At 40.7% G+C, this 19,034-nt stretch overlaps 1 protein-coding gene across 4 annotated transcripts in view; it reads left to right on the top strand.

Moving 5' to 3' along the window:
- pcca (propionyl-CoA carboxylase subunit alpha) overlaps positions 1-19,034 on the top strand; it is a 632,301-nt gene that overhangs the window by 336,150 nt on the left and 277,117 nt on the right. For all 4 annotated transcript variants that reach the window (XM_069890498.1, XM_069890496.1, XM_069890499.1 and 1 more), the window contains 4 exons: positions 638-781; positions 1,299-1,373; positions 9,111-9,179; positions 14,584-14,659. In XM_069890498.1, coding sequence (XP_069746599.1) covers positions 638-781; positions 1,299-1,373; positions 9,111-9,179; positions 14,584-14,659 — 364 coding nt within the window. The remainder of the gene's footprint in view (positions 1-637; positions 782-1,298; positions 1,374-9,110; positions 9,180-14,583; positions 14,660-19,034) is intronic.

The following is a 19,034-nucleotide window of genomic DNA, read 5'->3' as shown; positions in this document are numbered from 1 at the left end:
GCACTACACAGTTCGGTCTGGAGGGGGAAAAAACCTGAAGGATCCATCTGCTCATTTCTGCGGCATTGGGTTGATGTAAGATTACATTAATCTGGTTGCTTGTCAGGACAGGTTAGGGAAAGCAGGCAAATGGGGGAGATTTAGGATACATTGTTCATCAGACATCAGGAAATTGCAAAGCCCTTCAGATTAAACAAGTAACAGTGCAGGCTTACGCCCAATGCTAATAACAAACTGTACAGGATTCCATAGCTTGTGTGATATATTTTGTATGAAGGTGTGTTCTGTGGAAGTTGATCCACTGTGTGGATACAAGCATGAGAGGGTATGTGTCTGTCTTTGAATGTTTATAAGGTTGTGTCATGTGTGTTATGTTTGCATTTATATTTTGAGAGGGTGCGTTTTGTGTTCATGAGCATGCTTATGGTATGAGTGTTGGATCAGTGTGTCCTTGCATCCATTGTATGCGTGCGTGTCTTCAGTTCCCTGTGGTTTAAAATCTACATTGTGAAATAAGGAGCAATGTCGGAGGCAGAGGCTTGAAGTTGGCATCCGAGCTCTAGCACTTTCCAGCTTTGTGCAAATTCAATTTTTGTTGTTGTTTTCCTTTAACGACAGGCAATTTATGACCTTGCAGGTTGAGCATCCTGTCACCGAGTACATTACTGGCCTGGACCTGGTCCAAGAAATGATCCGCGTTGCCAAGGGTTACCCACTTTGCCACAAGCAAGCTGATATTCCCATCAATGGCTGGGCAATTGAATGCAGAGTGTATGCAGAGGTAAATTGTAGCTGGCGTCACAATTCATGCCAAATACACTCTGGTGGATTTCGGGCTGGGATAGAATTGTTTAGATATTCATTGGAGTATAAAATTGCAAAGCATACTGTTGATAACCACTGCTGCGGGATGATGCATGTTGGACAATAGCTGCCCTTCCCCCAGCCTCCCCAAACTTCAGCACTTTTCCTTCTATACAGCAGAGATCCTTGTTTAATTGCCTATGACATCCTGAAGGCATTGTGCTGTTGCTTTCATTGGTCTTTCAAGGCATACCAATAATTTTGCAACTTGTTATGCTAATCAGGAGACTGAGCAAACCTTTTGAATGGCTGAGGTGTTTATTGGTCATTTGCTCAGTGATAAAAATAAGAAAAAAGGATCCAAGTGCTATTTAATGTCTTAAGTGATCAAAAATAGCCCCATCAATGGTTCCAGTGTGTATACACAGCTAACCTTGTTTCCTGTGTTTTATTTTAAAGTTAATGCTTCCTCTTGTTTGAACTTCCTTTTCTAGGATCCCTACAAATCCTTTGGACTGCCTTCAATTGGGCGTCTCTCTCAGTATGAAGAGCCATTGCACGTGCCGAACGTAAGTTATCTGAGTAACCAAGATGTTTGCTGAACAGCTGTTGATGCAATCATTCGCTGTTTTTGTATATTTAAACAGAATTAGTTCTGACATCTCAGCATGACACGAAAACATTAGAAACTCCTTTATTCAACTTTCCATTCTAAACAAGGAATGAAAAGTAAGGCACGGTTAACAAATGCTGCTGACATGGATAAAAGGGTAAGGATTACTCAAAGCAATTGTGCTTTATTAAATATGCACTTTCCAGGAGAACATCAGTTTGGGATTACCAAATGATTTCCATCCATAAAATAGCATAATCTGGGTGGAATCAAATTCTTCAAAATGCAATGGCATATTTGCTATATATAACTAGTTGTGTTCAAAACTATCCTTGCTGCTGAACCTCACAGTTGTGATTTAGAAAGAGATTCACTGCAGTGAAACAGTGGTCCTATCATGAAAGAGAAATCTCTGTTCCTCAGGAGATGAGAAGAATGAGCAATGAAACATAATAAATCCTGAGGAGGAATGACAGCGAAGTGTTGGGATGTTTCTGCAAAAAAGGGGGTTAAACAAGAAAGTTTGGAGATGCTGGGGTTGAATGCAAGAAACAAACATGCTGGAGAAACTTGGCAGGTCATGAGGCATCCTAGGAAGTGAAGTGTAACCAAGATTTTGGGGCTGAGGCCTTCGACAGGTCGCTGTAGACGTAGTTGCAAGATTAGGGAGTGGTCATTTAAAACTGGGCACATGGGAATTTCTCACAGAGGGCAATGGGTCTGGAATTCTCCGGGAGTGTTGTGGATGCTGGATCACTGGAAGTATTTAAGGGCAGGTTGATCATTTTTATTTTTGAAAGATCGTGGAATTTAGGACTATGGGGAATTGGCATAGAAGGTCTGCAGTAGATCAGGCATGATGGTGGTGACGGGCTTGAGGGGCTGAGTGGCTCACCCCATTCCCTTATGCTATTTTGGTACTTTGACCCCATTCTTTTAACATATCAGACATCACCCACAAAGACTAAGTTGAAAGAGTTTGATTCTGACAGGCATGCCCTTTTGGTAGTTTCTCTTGAACTTAGCTGAGATTTTTCAGACATGATCTTCTTCTACCTGAAGGACTCGTGATAGAAAAAGCCCTCGGTAGATCTTGAGGTGTGGGCAATGCACATGCTAGAAAAGGTTTATTATCCTTGAAAATGCAGCATATATTTGCAAAGGTTAAGTTACAAGGCGAGGTTGCATTTAACTTTGGCTTTCAACTTGAACTCATGAGATCCAACTACCCAGATTGTATCAGTTTGGGTGTAGTCAAGTTCATTATCATGAAATGAATTGTGAATTGAGAAGGGTTGAGTTGACTCAATTTCTAACATTATCCGGACTAGGAAAATTTGTTCGGTGCTAACTCATGATTCCCATATTTCAGATTGTTATTGTCATAGGTCAGCATGGAAGTAACTCAGGAGTGCTGTGGCCAGGATCTTGTTGGCCAGGATGGCTTTTAATTTTACACTAGAGAAGACTTCTGTATCTCATCCATTAATGTTGTTTTCTCTAGAATTTCTAAGTATTGGTAGTCATTGGATTAGGCTTTTCATCATATTCAGCCGGGATGGAGAATAACCATGTGTGCTGCGTGGGGAAGTTTGGGATTAAGGAGCAGATCTTGAAATTTATAATCAGACCTTTTGGGAGTGAAATTAAGACACTCTTCTACATTCATAAAGGGGGAGAAATTTGAAAACGGCTTTCACAAATGCCAGTTGACGTTGGTTCGATAGTTAATTCAACAACTGAGCCTAATGCATTTTTATTTATCAATGGGAACACCAAAAAAGTTAGGCATGCATTCCAAGCACGGATCACCTGAAGTGCATTGATGGTGGTGCAGGCTATGGACCAAATAGCTCCCTCGTGATTGAGGACGGATGAGCTGACCAATTGATACTGCAGCAGCAATCATCCATTCCCTTAGAATGCAGACCTTGGTTTGAATTGAATTGAAAAGATAATGTTAATCAAGGCCAAAGCTACAAATGAACTGATTAAATAAACTCCTAACAGATATAATAATCAAAAACTTTGGAAGTCTCTTAGGATTCTATCATGTCATCCTAGTCCAGACACATTACCTGCATCTTAGGCTTCAATGGGACTATGATTAACTGTGCCGACTCACCTGAAATTGCACTTTTTGGCTTACATTGGGAGTTTGCATGGAAATCAGGGCACAAGATTGTCGGCTGTCTGCGTGCCTGTTGATTTCCTCACGGAAACACTTGTCTCCCCAGCTTCTCCGACTTCAAAGTTGTAGAATTAAAGGAAATTATCTTTTTGATGAGCGAAAGTGCAAGAAAATACAGCAGTGGCCTTTTCTGGAAAGTGTGAAAGTGTGGGGAGCTTTGCCATTTGCCACTAGATAAAATGATGTCAAACCTTTTGCCCTTGCAAGTTTTGCAATTTGCAGTTTTTAAACACACAACCTGTTGAAAGTGCAAGTGATAATGGACATATTCTACCCCCTGCAGCTCCTGCGTTACCAAATCCTCCTTCAATTAATGCTGCAGCAGGAGTTTTATGTAATAACACTTAGGCTTGTAAGACATCAGCATATAGAAAAAAAACAATTAGAATGCCTTAAATGTTCTGCGTACTGCTGTTATTTGCTTGTGTGAATGTTGCTTGTCAGCTAAATGGACCAAGGAACAGATAACGTGATTGGGTGCAGGGGGATGCACAATAAGCTTTGTCTATCATTATTGCTGGGAGCAATCAAATTGATGCCAGCGGGACAGTGGATGCTGTTGACAGCTGTAATTATATATCTCCATGGTGATCACTTTTGGCCTGTCACGAGGGCCCGCAAGCCCCCTCCCCCTGCAAACATTTAATCAGATTGTTCTGTCACTTGTCAGGTAAACGAGGCAGACAGGGAGTAGGGCTTAGGGGAGAGGTGAATGCAGAGTGATGGGTGGGAAGACGCCTGATAGCTTCACGTGGCTTGTCAGGGTACCGATAAGCAGAATTTTTAATTACACTGGAGACTCGAGAACATTGCTAAACAGATTATGTTGCTCGTGATCTGACATTTGTTCAGCTCTTCTGTTATCTTCATTCTGCCTCATATCAACAACATGACAGGGAGTCTTTTTTCATGTGAGAAGTTTTGTCAAGTGGCTGAGGGTACAACATGTTTAAGTTTACTCACTTGTAAGTCTTGGTCAGAACTTTCTATTTCTCCTTAGAGTGATGTGCAATGATGTGGGGCCAAATGTAGGTTATGCACTACTAATGCGAAAACGGTTCTTCTCAATATCATGTTGAAACAGTGATACTACAAAATTCTTCTTCAAGAGTGAATGGGGAATATTTTTAATTATTGGAGTATTATAGAAGAACTTTTCCAGCATTTGAATCAAAAGTCCTTTGTATGCTCAAAATCTGCAATAAAGACACAAGTTACCAGAAACACACACAGTAGGTTCGTGCTTGATGAAAGCAAAACAAAAGTTCTATATTTTCTTAGAATATAGGAGACAATTTTGACCCATTGAGTCTATGCCAGCTCATTTAACTAGCAATTTCTTGTGGAACCTAGGGTAACCTATGCTCCTGATAGTCCCATTGATTCCTCCCAGGTTCTACCACTCACTCGCACAGTGAAATTTACGTGATCAATTAATTTCATTTTAATTTAGAGATTTAATTCAGAGGTGTTGGGACGCCATGCTGAAGTTATATAAACATTAGCGAGGTTACACTTGGAATATTGTGTGTAGTTTTCGTCACTTAACTCTAGGAAGGCTATTATGAAGTTGGAAAGAGTACAGAAGAAATTTACACAGTTGCCAAGACTTGGGCCTGTCTTCTTTAAGATCTAGGAGGCTGAGAGGGAATCTTATTGAGGTCTGTAATGTCGTGAGTGGCATGAATAGGGTGAACAGTGACAGTTTATTTCCTAGAGAGGGGGAAACTAAGACAAGAGAACATACTTATAAAGTGGGAAGGAGTACGGTAGGATTTAGAAGGGACATGAAGGAGACAGGGACGTGAAGAAGACAGTAACAAGCCCGTCCAGCCAATGAGCCCACACTGCCCAATTAACCAACTGACTCCTTACGTGTTAGGAACGTAGGAGAAAACTGGAACACCCAGACGAAAACCACATGGACATGGGGAGAATGTACAAACTCTTTACAGCGGCGGATTAAAACCCAGGCTGCTGACGCTGTAATAACTTAATCCACCACCATGCAAGTCTTTGAGACGGGAATAAAGTAGCCATGGGAAACCCACATGGTCAAAGAGAGATTGTACAAACTCCACATGAACAGCATCAGTGATCAAGATTGCTGGAGCTATGTGGCAGGAGATGTGTTAGCTGCATCACCCAGAATACTTGAGAAGAACTGTTTTCTGAAGGGAGCCAACATTATAAAAGACCCCATTGCCAATGCTGTCTTCATTTCCTTCCATGGATGCTGCCTGAACCCTGAGGTACCTCAATATTTTGTGGGTTGCTCCAGTTTTTTTCGCATCTGCAGTCTTAGTTCACCAATGTGCTCTCTTCTTGTTGTTACTTTGGGCAGAAAGTGTAGAATCGTGAAGTCTGGCACCTCGAGGTTCAAGATAAGTGTTTTTTTTCCCCTCCAACAACTATCAGGTTCTGGAACCTCCCTGTAACACCTGAACCACAACATTACCACAAAACCACCAGAGATCTGTCTGTATTAATATCGGAACACATATTTTGTGCTCCTGTCCAAATGCTACTATTTATGATTTATTATACCTCACAACTCTCCAGCATTTTCTATAGCACTCTCATCAGACTAACAGGTTTGTTGTTACCTGGGTTATCCTTGCAGCTCCTTTTAAATAAAGGTGCCACATTTGCCATCTTCCAGTCCTCCAGAACCTCTGCTGTCCTCAGTGATGTTAAAAATGTACCTCAAGGCCCGAAAATTTCTTTGTTACCTTCCCACAGTGTTCTGGGATGCCCCTGGTCTAGACCTGGAGATTTATCCACCTTGATATGATCGAAGACTGCTAATGCCTCTTTACTACTGATGCAGACATGCCCAAGGCTCTCTTTAGTTACCACCTTCCACTCCCACTCCTCCTTATCTTGCTCCTCAGTAAAGACATTCACAAAATATTCATTTAAGATCTTCCCCATCTCTTCGGACTCCACACTAGGCACCTTCCCTGATGCTTAAGAAGGCCTATTCTTTCTGTTGTGACCTTTTTGTTCTTGATATACATAAAATACTTTTGGATTCTCCCTTCTACTGCCTGCCACTCCTTACACTCCTTGAGCGATTCCATTGAACCTGATGTGTACCTCCTTTTTCTTTCGGATCCTTGCCTCCATATCTTGTTAACCAGGGTTCCTTTAACCTGCCATTCCTCCCCTTTACCTTTCTGGGAACATATTCATCTTGGACCTTCCTTATCACAATCCTAAATGCCTCCCATCATGCTTTTACTCTCTAATATTTGTGTCCCTTTGACTATTGCCTACTCCTGGCCTATCATTTTGAAATTGGCCATGCCCCAATCAGCTTTCTAAATTGAGGACCTCTGTAATCCTTTTTTTTGACTATCAAAAAGCTAATAGAATTGTGGTCTCTGGTCTCTCCCCCACCTGACCAGTTCCATTCCCCAATAAAAGGTCCAATATTGTCCCTTCCCCAGGCAGCTTATCCACTTGTTGCTGGATGCTTTGAGCAAATTTCATCCCATCCAATCCCCTAACACTTTGGTATTCCCAGTCAATAATGGGGTCGTTGAAATCTCTCTACGTATTCATTTCCTTTATCTCCCAGTGACTGTTTCTGGTCTATAGTACACATCCATCACTCCTTTTTGATTCCTGACTTCTATATCTGCTCGAAAGACTATTGATGATGTCTTCTTTGATTTATATTGCAACCCCCCCCCACCCCACCTCCCCCCACCCTACCTCCCACTGCTCTGTACCTACCATACCTGTAACTACAGTACCCCAAAACATTGAACTGCCAGTCCTGATCCTCCTTCAACCACATATCTATGAAGGCTACAATACCCATTGTTCTGTACCTATCCACACCCCAAGCTCATTCACTTTCTCTGTCAGGCATCTTACATTAAAATAAACACAACAAAGTTTACCTGCCTTACCTTGACACTTGTCCTCCACTATCCTGTTCTACCCTTGCCTTGCTCACCCTTAACCCTTCTCATGGTTTTTTATGTCTGAGGAACCACCTATATTGTTGGATGTTAAGCAGCCTCTGAAATGCCCAGGTGAGGAACTATTCCATTGGCACTTGGATTAGTAGGACATCATTGATGTAAAACATTGCCTATATGTAAAAAATTCCTCCAAATGTACATCAGAAATAAAAGCAGGAGTTGGCCATCATCAATCCTGCTTCATCATTCAACAAGATTGGTGGCTGATCTATCTGTGGACTCAGCTCCATCTACCTAACAAATTGCTCCACTTACGACTAAGAGTAAGACTTAAACCTGGATGGCATAGTCATCACCTTGATTGTAGGGCTGGGTGTAGAATTTCAGAGTAGTGTGAGGCCCAGTAACAGATGAACAGTGCTTCGATAAACATTATTATTTCTAAATCATCCTGAATATTTATCTTGGCTTCCTCTCTCTCCCAGGAAAGCCCTGACTTCTAATGGGGAAGAGTATCTACATATTATATTGGAAGACATGGCACAATTGTGCAGAGTGCAAATTTTTTTCCTCACTATTGTTCACGTTTTCTGTAACAACGAGAGGCAAGGGGGATAAAAAAAAACAAAGGGATACGCAAATCAAGCTGATCTGAACGGATGCTAATGTACTCCAAGCCAGCTTCCCTCAATCTCAAAACAACTTGTTCACAGTGCTGGAAATAAAGACACCGTTGGAGCAGCCTAGAGCTGCAACAGACAAGAAATCTACATTTTAATTCCCTGGACAATCAGCCAAATTAAAATATTTAAAAATTGCAGCAGTCATTGCTGTGACCATCTTGCGCCTTCCTCGTTGCAAACAGATGTGCTGCTGTTTATTATGAGGGTTTCTTCCCCTGGTGAAGATCTATGAGCGTCTTCTTGGGTTTATTTTGTCGCAGTGTTGTATCTTAGAGCCCTGCTGTTCCAGCAGCTTTGACTTACTTTTGGTTTTTGAGATCCCTGTGATGATTCTCTCTGTCCTGAAATTTTTTTGATTGGTTTTTAAATACTTCATTGGCTGTATCTTGACAACAGCGTTAATAAATACTTATGCCCCAGGAACAGCTAATTGCAAAAATGTTTCTTACAGCTAATGCCAACATAACACTAATGAAGTCAAACAGTGACAGAAACCAGAATTTGCAGTGCACTAACTTTCTTTTTGATAAACTGAACTCCCGTGTTATATACATTTGATGGGGACTGTGAGTTAGGTGCCCACTAGGTTATGGGAAAAAGCTGTGTAAACAGAAATCCCTCTAGGGGAAATAAGGGAATAACAGTCGTACTGTTAGACTGAAGGTATGATGGTAATACTGTAGAATATGCAGTGCATCATGCTGAATTAATTTAAAAACACTTCAGATGCTCAATTGTCCAAGCGATTTTAATAAGCCTCTCCTCTTAAGTGATCTGGTTAATTAATTTGTAATACATGGATTATATACGATAAGGAGATTTTGTGTTATAGGCCAAGATTTTGTATGAACTTAAATCATTACTAGTTTCTTTCTCTTTCTTAGGTTCGTGTTGACAGTGGCATTCAGGAGGGAAGCGATATTAGTATTTATTATGATCCCATGATTTCAAAAGTAAGTATATTTTTATTTGAGATTTTCATGGTTTATCAATTTAGTGAAAGAATGGCGCATTTTCATGGCATATTTGTTGCTTGTGTCACGCTCCCTCCCCACCCAGAACCAGGCACCTAGCTGTGTCAATCTCGTTAATCATTGGGGGATGCTTGAGAGTAGCTTATGGCTATTCTTTTTTGTTAATCACTCTCCCAGGTGAAATAATCACATAAATTATCAGAAATGCTACGTGGGACATGAGCCATAGAATGGTAATGAATGAATCTTTTTAGTTCACCTTTTGAAAGTGCTTGCTTGAGCAAACCTGCTTTCTGCTACTTTGTCGACTGGTATATCTATATTTAAAATAAGGTTTCAGCTGATGCGTTATCAGAATGTTGATGTGTATTATTTTTATTTTCACACTCTGACTTTCAATATTTTTAACTTCAATATTTCAGACTATTTTATTCAGTGAGCTTTTCTTTGTAGGCACTGGAGAATGTTTCAACTTGGTCAACCACAATAAATTTGGGATGTGGCAAAGAATTGTGTATACTGTGATCTCATTGAATCCTTATTGGTCTCAGAGACTAAATAGTAATGGGAGGCATTGGCGAGGATGATAAAATAATTTGTAATGGTCCTCTGAGAGTTTACACTCCAGTCAGCAAACCGCAGATGCTGGAAATCCGAAATAAAGGCAAAAACAGTCAGCCAGTACTTGTAGAAATTCAGAACCTCTCTGGTCTGCTGAGTTTTTCCAATGTTTATTGTTTTTGTGAGAAATTATATTATTGGGAAGGGGTGAAAATGATTATTCCGAAGGGAAAAAAGGTGTGGAGTGATAAAGGCTTTTAAAATGTAAAAGATTTCAGTGCATTCGATATGGGGAAAATGTTTCCATCTGTGAGGAGGCTATTCAAATTTAAAGATTGTGCTGCAACTGTACAAAGTAATATTTCTTCATCCACCATCCAGTGAATCCTTTGCCTTGACCATTTTCCTCTAGGCTGCTGACTGATAGATAGCCAAACACAAAAACAAGGATATTTAAGCATTTCCCCTAAATTTGGAGGAAAAAATCCTTATTTCAAATACATCTTTGAACAAATCCTGTCTGCTTTTGAAATAGCTAAGCAGCGATCCAGCTGTTGCAGAAGTAACAAGAGAAGGGTGAGGACATTTAAATTTGTAAATATGTTCAGTTTTGATGGAATTAAATAAACCAACACGTGATTAAATCTTTGTCAGAAATGGTTGAGAATGTGATCTCTCCATTTTAGATTCTAATATTGTATGGAGTTGGTTGAAAACCAGGGTTCAGTCTCTTCCCAGACTGATAGCTCTTTGACGACTCATGATCACATTATATCAAGTAAAATTCATTCTTTATAACAGGTATGCACTTTTCAATGGATGTTTGGGTTGTTCTATCCCATGAATGTATTGTGGTTGGATGCAGAGACATCAAATTATTGTCATGCCATTTGTGACCAGTGAAACACCTCTGAGCTCTGCAATATCAGAAGTGTGGTAGTCAACCCGAGCACTGCAAGTTCATCCATCCTTATTCTGCTGGAGAAACTCAGCAGGCTGCCCAGTATCAGAGGTAGAAAAAGAATGTCCAATGTTTCAGGCCAGAACCCTTCATTGATGACCTCAACAGAGGCCTCGCCTTTGTTCCCCTGCAAGAGAAACAAAGCCCCCTCCTCCATCACCTTCCTCCCACTCCTCTGATTCCACCTGGCTTCAACTCTAATATTCCCTGTCCCTCCTGACCTTCCTCCTCTCTGATACTGAGCAGGTCTGTCCTCACTTCTTTGCCCTCACGATCAAAACTCTCTGACTGCTGTCTCCTGTATGCCTCTATTTTAGAGATACTGGGCCAAGCCATTAAACATTGGCCAGGCTATAGGGAGAAGCCATGCCTCTACAGTTGTGCCTTGAAATCTTCATGGCCTCTTCAAAGCACAACCTGGGTTTCATGGGTTGTTGGAAGAGAGCATCTATGGTCATGCAGCTCTCCTTTAGTATGATTGGGCCATTGATTGGAACTTGAATCCAGGAACTTTGGACTACTCAGAATCCTTTAAACTAGAATGGTTGGGGGGAGGGAGCAAAATAGTACAGATCAGTAAGGAGAAGGTTAGAATGCAAACAAAGAAAGTTTGTAGTAAGTATTTGAATATGGATGGGCAGATGATAGAGAAAGGAAATGCTCTGGAAGAAGATGAAGGGCAATTGGCAGGAAAAGGAAATAATGTTGTTATTAAAGATGAGGGAAAACAGGGATTAAGAATTGGGAAATCTCTGAAATTCATATATTTTAATGCCAGGAGTATTGTAAAAAAGGTGGATGAGCTGAAGGTGTGGAGTGATACTTGGAAGTATGATGTGGTAGCGATTAGTGAGACATGGTTGCAGGAGGGATGTGATTGGCAGCTGAATATCCCTGGGTTTCGTTGCTTTAGGTGTGATAGAGTTGGAGGGGCAAGAGGAGGTGGTGTTGCATTGCTTGTCAGGGAGAATATTACAGCAGTGCTTAGGCAGGATAGATTAGAGGGCTCGTCCACGGAGGCTATTTGGGTGGAACTGAGGAGTGGGAAATGAGAGGTTACACTTGTAGGGGTGTATTATAGACCACCTGGAGGGGACCGAGACCTAGAGGAACAAATCTGTAGGGAGATAGTGGATATTTGTGATAAGCACAGGGTTGTAATTATGGGAGATTTTAATTTTCCACATATAGATTGGGAAACACATTCTGTGAAAGGGCTGGATGGGTTAGAGTTTGTGAAATGTGTGCAAGATAGTTTTTTACAACAATATGTAGAGGTGCCGACCAGAGAAGGAGCAGTGTTAGATCTACTGTTGGCAAATGGGATGGATCAAGTGACGGAGGTTAGTGTTGGCGAGCACTTCGGGTCCAGTGATCATAATGCCATCAGCTTCAATGTCATTATGGAAAGAGATAAGTCAGGGCCAAGGGTTGAGGTTTTTGATTGGGGAAAAGCTAGATTTGAGGAGATGCAAAAGGACTTGCAGGGTGTGCATTGGGACAATTTGTTTTATAGGCAGGATGTAGTAGAGAGACGAAAGTCTTTTAAAGATCAGATTTTGAGAGTGCAAAAGCTTTATGTTCCTGTTAGGTTAAAAGGAGGGGCAAAAGGTTTGAGAGAGCCGTGGTTTTCAAGGAATATTGGAAACTTGATTCGAAGAAAAAGGGAGGCGTACATTAGGTATAAGAAGCATGGAATTAAGGAGATGTTTGAAAAATACATTGAATGTAAGAGGAATCTTAAGAGAGGAGTTAGGGAAGCTAAAAGAAGGTACGAGGAGACTATAGCAAGCAGGGTGAAAATTAATCCAAAAGGGTTCTACAAATATGTTAATGGTAAAAGGAAAGCGAGAGACAAAATTGGTCCCTTAGAGAATCAGAGCGGAAAACTGTGTGTGGAGCCTAGAGAAATGGGGGAGATATTGAACAGTTTCTTTTCTTCGGTATTCACCAAGGAGAAGGATATTGGGATATGTGAGATAAAAAAAGCAAATTGGGTAAATATGGAGAATATAGTGATTACGAAAGATGTAGTGTTAGGGCTTTTGAGGAATATAAAGGTGGATAAGTCTCCGGGACCAGACGGGATCTTCCCCAGGACATTGAGAGAAGTAAAGGAGGAAATAACAGAGGCTCTGACGGTAATTTTCCAAATGTCATTAGAGATGGGGATAGTGCCGGAGGATTGGCGTATTGTGCATGTGGTTCCGTTATTTAAAAAGGGTTCAAGGAGGAAGCCTGGCAATTATTGGCCTGTAAGTTTGACGTCTGTGGTAGGTAAATTAATGGAGAAAGTTCTTAGAGATAGTACTTATAAATATCTGGATAGACAGGGTCTGATCAGGAGCACTCAACATGGATTTGTGGGCGGAAGGTCCTGTTTGACCAATCTGATTGAATTTTTTGAAGAGGTGACTAGGAATGTGGATGAGGGTAGCGCGGTGGATGTTGTCTATATGGACCAGTAAGGCCTTCGATAAGGTACCACATGGAAGGTTAGTTAGGAAGGTGCAGTCTTTAGGTATAAATTTTGAGATAGTCAAATGGATTGAACATTGGCTGAAAGGGAGAGGCCAGAGAGTGGTAGTGGAAAATTGTCTGTCAGGTTGGAGGCCGATGACCAGTGGTGTGCCTCAGGGATCTGTATTGGGCCCATTGTTGTTCGTTATATACATTAATGATCTAGATGATGGGGTGGTGAATTGGATTAGTAAATATGCAGACGATACTAAGATAGGTGGAATAGTGGATAATGAAGAAGGTTTTCAAGGATTGCAGAGGGATTTGGGCTGCTTAGAAAAGTGGGCTGAAAAATGGCAGATGGAATTTAATGCTGATAGTGTGAGGTGCTTTATTTTGGTAAGAAGAATCAGAACAGGACATACGTGGTAAATGGGAGAGCATTGAGGAATACAGAAGAGCAGAAAGATTTAGGAGTAACGGTACATCGTTCCCTGAAGGTAGAAACTCATGTGAATAGGGTGGTGAAGAAGGCTTTTAGTATGCTGGCCTTTATCAGTCATTGCATGGAATATAGGAGTTGGGAAGTGATGTTGAGATTGTATAAGGCGTTGGTGCGGCCTAATTTAGAGTTCTGTGTGCAGCTCTGGTCGCCTAATTATAGGAAGGATATAAACAGAGTGGAGAGAGTGCAGAGAAGGTTTACCAGAATGTTACCTGGGTTTAAACATCTAGAGTACAGGGAGAGATTGGGCAGATTAGGTCTTTATTCTTTGGAGCGTAGAAGGTTGAGAGGGGATTTGATAGAGGTATTTAAGATTATGAAAGGGATAGACAGAGTGGATGTGGATAGACTATTTCCGTTAAGAGTAGGAGAGATTGAAACAAGAGGACATGAGTTAAGAGTTAAGGGGCAGAGGTTTAGAGGTAACATGAGGGAGAACTTCTTTACTCAGAGAGTGGTAGCAGTGTGGAATGAGCTTCCGGGAGAAATAGTGGCGGCAGAGTCAATTTTATTATTTAAGAAAAAGCTGAACAGGTATATGGATGAGAAGAAGGTGGAGGGTTATGGTCATTGTGCAGGTAGGTGGGACTAGAGAGGAGTGTTTGGTTCGGTGCGGACTAGAAGGGCCTAATGGCCTGTTTCCGTGCTGTAATTGTTATTATGTTATACATACCAAACACTGAGTCATGGTTGGCAAGATGATCAGCACAGCTTAAAATTCGTGTACGAAGCATTGTTTGTTTAAATGTTCTGAAATCAAAGAGCAAGGAAGCAACTGAACCATTGGAGAGCCCAATGTACATATTGATTAATATATATTTAATGTTTGTTTCTAGCAGACTTGCTGCCCCTATATCATCAACTCACTTTAGTCAATTAATATTCTTGTGTTTCAGTTGGTTACCTATGGAGCTAGCCGTGCAGAAGCATTGCAGAGAATGGAAGAGGCACTAGATGGTTACATTATTCGAGGTAACTACTATGAACTCAGCATAAACTGAAATGGAGGGGAAGGAATTAGAATGTAGATGGCGTAATTGAGCCAAATTAAATCTTTTCTTGTAAATTCTCATTCTTTGACCAGAGACCATGTTTCTCCAGGTTGGGATCGGTGACCACAGTCTCACAATTAAGGGCCAGGATTGAGATGAGAAAGTGTTGATTCCCTCAGAGGGTAGCAAATGTTTGGAATTCTGTATCCAGAGGGAAAAGTACTGAGGTTGCTGTTTGCTCAGGATAGTCATCGTTAGATTTTTAGATATTCGGTAAATCAAGGGATATGGGCTTACTGGAGGAAACTTATGTTAATGTTGGAGATAGCCATGATTTTATTGAATGGTGGAGCAGGTGAGAAGGGCTGAATGGCCAGCCCTTACAAGTGCTTATTCTTCTCATTCAGTAGACACAATTCCTTTACTGAACATATAGGATTTGTTTCTCTTGTCACTTATGTAGCTGTGTATTTAGATTGTGTTTTTAAAATGGCTTTGAAGTTTGTGTATTCAACTGGTGACATACACTACTTTATTTTTTAAGTGGGTAAAATTATATACATGACAATGAATTTACAGAGAAAACCATGAGAGATGTAATACAGGTACACAATCCTTTATCTGGAACCCTTGGGGGACAGTGTGTTCTGAATTTTGGATTTTTCCAGATTTCAGAACAAAACCCAACTGCCCAGATTTTAAGACCATCTGAATTGTGCTGCTGTATCCATTCCCTTCCAGTTGCGCTGCCATCTCTCTCCCTGTTCGAGTCGCGCTGCCGTCTCGCTTCCCCCTCGCCCACCCGAGTCGCACTGCCTTCTCGCTTCCCCCTCGCCCACCCAAGTCGCGCTGCCTTCTCTCCCCCCGCCCAACCGAGTCGCGCTGCCATCTCTCTCCCCTCTCACCCACCCGAGTCATGCTTCCATCTCTCTCCCTCCTCGCCCAACCTAGTCGCGCTGCTGTCTACTCCCCCCCCCCGCCCAACCTAGTCGCGCTGCTGTCTTTCTCTCTCTCTCTCTCTCTCTCTCTCCTTCCGCAGTACCAGCACCAGGAAAAAAATTCCTGTTTTTGGAGCTTTCCTGATTTTAGATGTCCGTATAAAGGATTGTGTACCTGCATAGGGAAAACAAGTAGTAACATTGATTAGAACCAAAACAAAAACACTCAGCAGGTCAGACAACATCGATGGAAAAAGAAACCAAGTTATTGTTCTAGGTCAAAGAACTTCATTACAATCGGTTAGTGCAAGCGAAAACATTTGGAGGGAAAAAAACAATTTCATGATGAAGACTTTAAAAAACCTACAAATGTTGGAAATCAAAGACGAAAACAAAAAGATGGGGGAGGGACGGGGAGAACAAAAGGGAAAGCCTTTGAAAGGGTGGAAGGCAGGAGCCATTAGGGGACAAAAGGGATATTGCTGCCTGCACAATGAAAGAAGGTGTTAAAAGGGAACAAAAGGTCAGACTGGGGGAGGCATAAGTGCAGAGTAATTATGTATGAAATCACTGGCAAGAAATGGAATGGCTGCTGAAATTTGAAACAAAAATGCCAGAGCTGGTGATCATCTGAAATAGCAAACCTCAGTGCTGAAGGTTGTCGTTTGCCCAGATGGAAGATGAGGATGTTTATGTTGGGCTTTGTTGGGACAATGTACGAGGTGCAGGACAGGGTGGGAGTGAGGTGGAAAGTTAAAGTGACAAACAGTTAGAAACTTGTGGTTATGTTATATTATGGACTGCTTGTGGCCAACTCTGTGCAAGGCTGGATTTATTTTCTGAAGTGGTAGATATTTTACTTTGGGAAGAATATTGGGTGTAAATCTAAGCAATAATATTCTGATATGCCAGCAATTTTTACATAGGTATTTTAGATTTAAAAAAATACAACATGATAAATTTGCACCATAAAATCATACTGGTTTGATGTGTGAAGAACTATGGAGATCAGGGAAAAATTGTTCGAGGTGGACTTCCAAAATAAACAACATCTTAAAAGTATTTCATTCGCTTCAGAGTAGCTTGGTTCATCCTGAAATTATGAAAGAAAGCTGAATGTCAGCGAAGGCTGAATATTTCTCTGTTTCTGAGAGCAAAGAGGTGTGTCTTCAACCACTATTGAGAAGATTGGCACATAACCAGAGTAGGGCTTCAGGTTTGGTAGTGCCATCTCTTTGGAGAGGAAAGCCAAGACTATTTGTATGAGTTTTGGTAACCATGTTTAGATTAGTGAATCTACATCACTACAATTTTCAAAGAACACTATAGAAATCTGGTGCCTGACCAACATTGTTTCCTTTTACTATACTGACACTTCTTGAATCTTGTTGGTACAAAATGACTTTCTTAAGTGTTGTGGGGGTTGGATCTTAAAATGATTTAAAGTCAGAGGATTTTGAAATCTGAAACACTGCACACTTTCTAAATTAGGTGATGTTAAATATATTTCTGGTATCGGTTGTGAAGTGGCTCCATATATTGAAGGACTACAAAAATGAGTGCAAAAAGTACCTGGAAGAATTTCTTAAGAGAAACTCTGGCTGATATATAAAGTTGAACAGCACAAAATCATACCCTTTGTTCCAACTCGACCACACTGACTGTGATGCCTTTCTAAACTAATCTCATTTAGAGTCATCGAGCTATGCAACATGGAACAGGCCCTTCAGCTCAACCCATCTATGCTAACTGAGTTGGGACTTTGGTTTAGTCTTATTTGTCTACATTTGGTCCATATCCTTCTAAGCCCTTCCTATCCATGTATCTCTTCAAATAGCTTGAATGATCTAATTGTACCTGGTTCTGCAGCTTCCTCTGTCGGGTTATTCCAAATATAGACCACCTTCTGAGTGAAAACGTTCCCACCTAAAGTACACCTTCCCTCTCACCTTAAATCTCTGTTCTTGACTGTGAATAACCACTTTATTTGTGTTCCCTCATGATTTTATAAATTTCTATAAGAACACCCCTCAGTCTCCTATGCTCCAGGGAATAGTCCCATCCTCTTCCTTTAACTCAAGCCCTCCAGTCCTGTTGAATCTCCTCTGCATCCCTTCCAACTTATTGATATCCTTCTTTTCGCTGGCGGACCAGAATTGCACACAGGTGTCAGAATCTGAAGCTAAACACAGTCTGCAGGTGGAGCAGCATCAATGGGGGAAAAAGGTTCAGAACTGCATGCGAAACTCCATGTGGTCTCAACAATGCCTTACACAGTCGGGTCATAAAGTTCCAGCTTGTGTACTCAATATCCCACCCAAAGGAGGCATGCATGCCAAACCCCTTCTTTACTACCCTGTCCACCAGAGTTGCCATTTGTCTGCATTAGGTATGAATCAATCTGTGCCTATTCAAGTACCTGTCTAAATGCCTTTTGAATCTTGTATTTGTACCTGCTTCTATTTTTCTGGCGACTCATTCCGTATATCCACGACCTTCTGTGTAAAACACTTAGCTGTCAGGACTCCTTTAAATTTTACCCCCCTCATCTTAAACCTGTGCCATCTAGTTTTGTTCTCTGCCATCCTATCTACTGTATCAAAGTCCCTTGTAATTATATAAACTCAATTTTACATTTCGCCCAGGGGCTGACAAAGCTTTGGAAAGCTGCAGTGGGGTGCAGATTTTGTTGATTTTCCCAGGATAATTCCTTCAGGTGAAGTATTAGATAGCAGAAATATTATTTTTAAAAAAACTTTATTTATTTGAAAAATCATTAGTAATAATACAGCATACATTCCATAAAGACAATTTTATATAAAAAAATAAGAAAAAACAGAAAAATAAGAGAAAATAGAAAGATTTAAAAAATATTTAAATCCCCACCCAACCTCCCACTCCATCAGGCAGCTCTCTTAAGGAAAGCCAAAAACATATAAACAGAAACTAAGAATATATAATAAATCAAAGTAAATCTAAATGCATATATTCCAAATATGGTAACCACTTATTAACAAAAAAAGAATATTTCTCATGTAAATTGTATGTAATTTTTTCCATAACAATACAAGGTTTCAGTTCATTATGCCATCGCATTATGTTAATCACTATATTATCTTTCCATGTACTTGCAACACATTTTTGAGCAACAGACAATGCTAAATGTACAAATGCAATTTGAAATTTATCCAACCCTAAACCCTTTAAAGGAACCATATAACCCATTAAAAAAATAGATGGATCTAATGTTAACTTAATATCATACAATTTTTCCAAATTAACCTAATTTCTTGCCAGAATGGTTGTACTTGAATACAAGACCAAACAGCATGTAAAAAAGTTCCAGTACGTAAACCACATCTAAAACAAGAGTCCAAATTACTAAAACCATATTTTTTCAACTTCTCTGGAGTTAAA

This window comes from Narcine bancroftii, chromosome 7 (assembly GCF_036971445.1).
Source record: "Narcine bancroftii isolate sNarBan1 chromosome 7, sNarBan1.hap1, whole genome shotgun sequence".
In the NCBI taxonomy this organism is placed as follows: Eukaryota; Metazoa; Chordata; class Chondrichthyes; order Torpediniformes; family Narcinidae; genus Narcine; species Narcine bancroftii.
This window is presented reverse-complemented; position numbering and strand designations above follow the sequence as displayed.